Here is a 6,730-nt window from a genome sequence, read left to right as displayed (position 1 = left end):
TTATAATGAAACTAAGGAGAATATAAAAATGGTGATACGGATAAGGGGTTGGAGCTATTTGACAACAATATAATATAAACTTTTTCCTTCGTTATGGAAATAGGAATATGTATATGCGAATTAACACAACATGAAGCTAAATGAGACAAACTCCAATTTCACACGTAGTAGTGAGAAGTGGCACTCATCAAATGAAATACATCAATTAGCGCGATAAATTGAAAGAATTATATGGAATGTTTATATTAAAATTTTTCTTTTAAAATCTACCACGATCAAGCTCTAGATCTTTAATTCATAAAAATTATAATGCCAAGTCATTGTTATGTCTCTCAAAAAATTTAAATCGATAACAGAAGACACAAAAATAATTATATCTGTAAACAATTTAACAATTAGTAAGTAGTAATAGTGTGCATTATATTGCGGCTGATACCTAGCTAGGTCAACAATGATAGCAAAGGCGTTTAGCATATTCTCCATCATTATCATTATTTTCATCATCATCAGCAGTAGCAAGTTGAGGTTGTATATCCACCGTCCATTGGCCTCTTTAATGCCCAAAGAGTTAAGATCCCAGCCTTCAAATGCGATTACACATCAAAAAGTTACCCTATGGTAACAGTAGCTAGAGTTACTAGGTAGTGGGATTCTGAATTTCACGAATGGAAAGAGTATCTGTTCCGGAATCATGCAAAGAAAAAATGGATGAACGGAGGCAAGTGGGGAATGCCCCCCCATATATATAATATGTATAGACTTTCCCTCCAGCAGTGCATTACAGTTCACAACAATAACAAATTTGGCTCTGTTTAATTATACCTTGCTTCAACTTAATTTGGTTTTATTATTCAGGGGAATCATGTTTTTCTTTTTCCTTTTTCAAGGGGAAATTAAAAGTTTAATGGACTTCAGCTATTTTTATGGATTCTTATTTTCCACAATCCTTAGTCAATAAGTTATTTTATTATCCGATTATATTGAATATTTTTATTAAGTTAACTTGATAATGTATGTTTCAATACACTTCAACTACTGATTTGTAAATTTATTAGAAGAATTTATAAGATTTCTCGATAAATAAAAATTAACATTAACATATAGTCACCGTCATATGTTATTTTTTTTAGCCAAGTATATTTGATTCGAAACTAAATAGATGAAACCTGCACAAAATGAGATTCAATAACCAATCTATAAAAAATTGCCTAGTAAAGAGGTGCTTTATTACATAAGTTATCTGATTTTTTTTTCCATAAAATCATTGCTACAATATTATCACTACGCCATAGTCGGCAGATTGCAGCTGCCATTTTGCGGAGGTTATCACGACCGCCGCTAGATGAAAAAATGGTGGTGGTTGAATCGGTGGTTTCTAAGTGTTCATCGAAATTCCATTTTTTAGCGGCAGATTTGTAGGTAACCACCACTAAACCAAACACTTTTAATTGCAAAGATGCGTAGCACCAACCCACTCTTATTTTTTGGTTTGTTCTTTCTTTAATTTGCTTCGCTCCTTCGCTCTATTAGTCTTGGGTCTGATTATAAATCAGTATTCTTTTTTAAATTTGGGATAATTTAATTGTTTTGCTAATTTGTGATCATTATCATAATTTTTCAATTTAATTATTTAAAATCAATAAAAAATAGCACTGATTTTTGCAGTTTAAAATCACTGCAAATGAATTATCTATTTAACAACGATTATATCAGCAGTTATTCAAAATCACCACAAAATTTTTTGTTAGCGTTTTAAAAGACAGTGATCCATCAAGCATCATAAATCTATTTAGAGACATTTAAAATTGTCGTAAAAATTTTAAAAAATCACTACTAAACCAAAATTTTCTTCTATGTTATGAAATTATTTATCCTAAAAGTATAATATAATTACAAACATAAATAATTATGTCTAACCGTACTAAAAATATTTTTCTTCATTGTTTTATTATTCAACGAAAATTTTGGTGACAAAATTAAAGTTTTATAAACTTGTGGGGGTGCATTATTATCTCTTCAATTTCCTTCTTTTCTACCTTGGTTTTTGCCCATTATAATTTATATATATAGTTGTTAAAATCAGAAAGCCCTTTCGTGAGAAAAACATCTGAAAGAAGGAAACTAAAATTCGAATATGCATAAAGAAGGTGGCACCCGGATCGGGACCAAGCCAATTATATAGTGTACATAATATAATGTATGATTAACCTAACTTAAAAATTAATTTGTGTTATCTTTTCAATAATCTAACAAACATATATTCATATCCTTCCTTAATTATTGTTTACGAGAAATTGAAATTCTCAATTATGTATTCACTTGGTCGGTAATAAAAGTGGCCAAAATAAATTAAAATAGAAAAGAAATAGAGTTGGAAATCAAAGTGAATAATCACATTTTAAAAGGAATGAAGATGATGCGAAGATATAATATATGTGGTGACTGATGAAGCAAAAGAAATTAGGTTGAAGAAAGAAAGGAAAGCTTAGAAGGATGGAACTTTGTGCGGAAATGAAGCTTTATTTCTGTGGCTGGCTGCCCAATCAGTAATATGGGCACATAAATAAAACTACAAAAGAGTAGCGCAAATTGAATTGCCTGTCACTAACCATAGTTCAGAAAGGTGGACCACATTATTATTGGGGTTACCGCGGTAACATTATTATTATTATTTTTGACTTAGCTATGAATGAGTTAATTAATTAATGATGAGTTGTAAGGCTCTAAGCCACTTGGTGGGTGACACATCAGAAAGGGTGTGTAATGTGTTGAACCAAAAATGAGGCGTTGGAGAAGGCAATAGGGTAAGAATTGAGAAAGGTGTTTGGATAGTGTTAAAAGTTAAAAAAGCAGTAGGAGTAGTAGTGATCTAATTAATTATAATCAAAAGTAATATTGGTGCTTCGCATTTTGGCGCTCTTCTTGCAAGTTGATACTATTATCATCACTTTTCGCCAACTATAAATAAGGTCGTAAACTCTTCATTTAGATTCGTGGGTTTAATACATACACAAGAGAATTAATAGCTTTAAACTGAGGGTGAGTCTGAGACTGAGAGAGAAGAAAATACATTCTAATTCCAAGCTAATTCATTAAGAGATGGCCATGACCCGTGAATCTTGGGCTTTTGTGTTTGGCCTCATAGGTATCACTTTCTTTAGCTTCTTAATTAATTTCTTCATTTCATGCATGCGTGCCCTAATTTATGTTTTTAATATAGGCAACGTGATCTCTTTTGCGGTGTTCCTTGCTCCAATGTAAGCAATGATAATTCTTCTTTCTTTCTTTCTTTTAATTTACAAGCAAGAATTATTATTAATTAACTTGTGTATGTACACACAGACCGACCTTTTACCAAATATATAAGAAGAAAACGAGCGAGGGATTTCAGTCACTTCCATATGTGGTTGCACTCTTTAGTGCAATGCTTTGGATTTACTATGCATTGGTTAAGAAAGATGCTGCTCTTCTTCTTATCACCATTAATACCTTTGGAATTGTTGTAGAAACTGCTTACCTTGCCATCTTCCTGTTTTATGCCCCAAAGAAGGCTAGGGTACGTGTATTTTTTCATTCTAACTAGCTTTTTTTACTTTTTTTTGATTTATGATTATCCTCTAACTAGATAAATTATCGTTATACAGTTTTCCACTATCAAGCTTCTTATGTTGCTGAATGTGTTTGGATTTGGAGCTATGTTGTTGGCAACTCTGTACCTATCTAAGGGAGCGAAGCGTCTTGCTATCATTGGATGGATTTGTCTCGTTTTTAACATTAGTGTTTTTGCTGCGCCTCTCTTCATCATGGTATGTAATAACTGATAATTAGTAATATAACCAACTGCATGTATAGCGAGTTTCTAATCACTCATGATGATTGCAGAGGAAAGTGATCAAGACGAGGAGTGTGGAGTACATGCCATTCACTTTGTCCTTCTTCTTAACCATCAACGCCGTTATGTGGTTCTTCTATGGCCTTTTCCTCAAAGACTACTACATTGCTGTAAGTAATATATATATATATATATATATATATATATATATATATATATAATTCTCATCTCATCTCATCTCATCTAAACAACTACTACTTATTGGATGAATTGATGATGCAGCTTCCGAACACGCTGGGATTTCTGTTCGGGATCATTCAGATGGTGCTGTATTTGATGTACAGAAATGCGACACCGGTGGCACTGCAAGAGCCAGTGAAAGCACAAGAGCTTAATGGCCACACCATCGATGTTCTCAAGATCGACACCAATCATGCTCTTGCCAAAGTCTAAGGGATCACTTCAATTACTCCATCCTATATATTTAAGTGTCTCTCTCTTTTTATTAATGTAATTAAAGCATCGTGTGGTTTAAATTTTAACGTACGTACATAAAGGTAGCTCTAAAATATTTCCATATTCTCAATTACATATAGCAAGCTTATTAATTAGCCTGTCATCTTTAATTTGGAAATATCACTCTCTCTCTCTCAGTGTATCCCTCAGTCAAACTCAAAATTCACTTCCCTTGTATACCTTATCAATGTTTCCCGTAATGAAAATTAATTGTTCAGTAATTTTTGCTGCACTGCTCATTACATTTTATTTAAAGTCTTCAATAAGTAATAGGATTGCTAATTTTCAACTTATTTGATCAATTATTAATTGAATTGTAATAATCAAATTAAATAAAGCGTCGGATCGGAGAAGGGGACGAAAGGGGGATCTCTTTAGTTTGCTTTTGTATGTCATGCACAAGGAGGCAGATAAAGCCATCAAGCCTTACTAACAACAATAATATAATAAAAATCAATAATATACTGTTTACCTTTTAAATTTTTTCTTGATCATGACATTCAATTCATTGTTAACATGTAGACAAAATTACATAGGATTAATTAATCTAATCTACTCTCAATCCATTCCAATGATTAAAGAGAGTATATATAATAAAGGGGGAGTGCTAAAAATCATCAGCAATATATATATATATATATATATATATATATATATATACACGAAGTCTATATATAGTATAGTTACTGAAGTCTATAGTATGGTTAAGGTAGTTATAATAGCTAAATAGTTTTAACAATATTCAAAAAGTATTGTTACAATTAAAGTTATATTTTTTATATTTTGATGAGATTTTTTATTTTTATTTTTGTTAATTAAAAATCATTGTTAATAAAAAATATTATTTTAATTTTAATAATATGTTTTAAATATTAATAAAATTGTATAGTCTCTGCAATACCATGAACATATATAGGCAGAGTATATATTATCAATGGAATATTTAATAATAAAAATATTAATAAAAAATAATAAAATTTGATCTAATTTAATAGTTATTAATTTTAGTAATAATTAATAAATATTAAATAAAACAAATTTGAGTTATTTTTCTTTGTTTTTTTAGCATTATTATATTATCAGTTAATTAATACGCCAAATCTATGTAAGTTGACTATTACTTAATTAACATTCATCAGAAACTAAATGATGTCAATAATGATACTATTTATATCAAACAGTTGCTCAAAACATGAACCGCTAGCGATCAAGGACAAAGCCAAACTCAAAACGCACATAAGGAAAGGGATCCTGAAAGGTAAAAGTGATATTTCATTCTTTTTAATGAGAAAATCAAAGGAGAATATATTTATTCTTTTTAATATATTAGTGCGTCGTGTTGTATGTACTATGTAGTAAAAATTTTTATTGTTTTTTTTCATAAAATATAATTGATCTTTATTTTATGGTGGAAACTCACGTGCAGTTGACTTCACCTGAAAGTTGATATCTGAGAGTTGTTAGATAATTTGACTGATTTGACTAAATTTTTATCTAACGACTCTCAGATATCAATTTCACGTAAAGTTGACTACGCCTGAATTTTCACCTTATTTCATAGAGAAATATCTACCAAAAAAAAATACAAATATTTCTCATCCTTCATTTTTATTATTATTATTATTATTTGCAATTTTCATTAAAAAAAATCTAGGTCTAATCAAGGAGAATATGATATTTTGTACCAATTGACAAGTGACATCAAACTATAGAGGATTATATTACCCCACCAGTTCAATTTTCGTGCTATAGCCTTACAATGTAGACACAGTGAACGTCCCAAAGTAAATGGTACATAAAAAAAGAAGACAAAGTGAGGATTTGCATTCCCTTTTTTTTTCTTTTTCTTTTTTTACGTCATTTCCATCAATTCTCCGTAGGGGGGAAAAGCTTGAAGCATTTGTGTATGTGTTGTTAATTCGTGTACATGCTTTTTAATCAAGTGTCACGTTCTGATCTTGAGACTCAAATCAAGAAGGATTTGCTTCAAATGGCTCAAAAAATTATCGTTTTTGAAGTGGGGGGATAAACTCGATTAAAGGGGAACGTTAGGCGGAGAAATTAAAAATAAATAAATGAAATAAAATAGAAGGGGATACGATAAAATGCACTAACTAAACGTGAAATGAAATAATGGGCCACGGAGAGAGAAAGGGATGAGTACTACGTATGCGTTTGAAGATAAGCATTCAAGGGCTTTACGCAAATTAGTGAGGCAAGGTAGCTATATAAAGTTGGAATATGATTGTATTGAAATTAAAAAAAAAAAGATAATAAGAATAATAATATTGCCATGCACAATGCATATATCATATTATGGTTATTGGGTGGTTCCCTTGCTCCTTCCTATATAGAAGAATTAAGCAGATGAATGTGCAAAAA

General features: G+C 30.6%; 1 protein-coding gene across 1 annotated transcript; it reads left to right on the top strand.

The window, feature by feature from the left end:
- Positions 1-2,762: 2,762 nt before the first annotated feature.
- LOC112790961 (bidirectional sugar transporter SWEET14) lies at positions 2,763-4,569 on the top strand. The gene is made up of 6 exons (XM_025833598.3): positions 2,763-3,145; positions 3,221-3,257; positions 3,343-3,556; positions 3,645-3,806; positions 3,883-4,002; positions 4,115-4,569. The coding sequence occupies exons 1-6, from the start codon at positions 3,100-3,102 to the stop codon at positions 4,283-4,285; spliced, it is 750 nt and encodes a 249-aa protein (XP_025689383.1). The 5' UTR covers positions 2,763-3,099; the 3' UTR covers positions 4,286-4,569.
- Positions 4,570-6,730: the final 2,161 nt, after the last annotated feature.

The sequence above is a fragment of the Arachis hypogaea genome, chromosome 3 (genome assembly GCF_003086295.3).
Source record: "Arachis hypogaea cultivar Tifrunner chromosome 3, arahy.Tifrunner.gnm2.J5K5, whole genome shotgun sequence".
In the NCBI taxonomy this organism is placed as follows: Eukaryota; Viridiplantae; Streptophyta; class Magnoliopsida; order Fabales; family Fabaceae; genus Arachis; species Arachis hypogaea.
Note: the sequence above shows the minus strand (reverse complement) of the source record. Positions and strands in the feature narration are given on the sequence as shown.

Excerpts from the sequence above, each read along its gene's own strand:
- LOC112790961 (XM_025833598.3), top strand. The coding sequence starts at position 3,100 with ATGGCCATGACCCGTGAATCTTGGGCTTTTGTGTTTGGCCTCATAG. Across the intron at positions 3,258-3,342 it reads GCGGTGTTCCTTGCTCCAAT|ACCGACCTTTTACCAAATAT; the intron begins GTAAGCAATGAT and ends ATGTACACACAG. Across the intron at positions 3,557-3,644 it reads ATGCCCCAAAGAAGGCTAGG|TTTTCCACTATCAAGCTTCT; the intron begins GTACGTGTATTT and ends ATCGTTATACAG.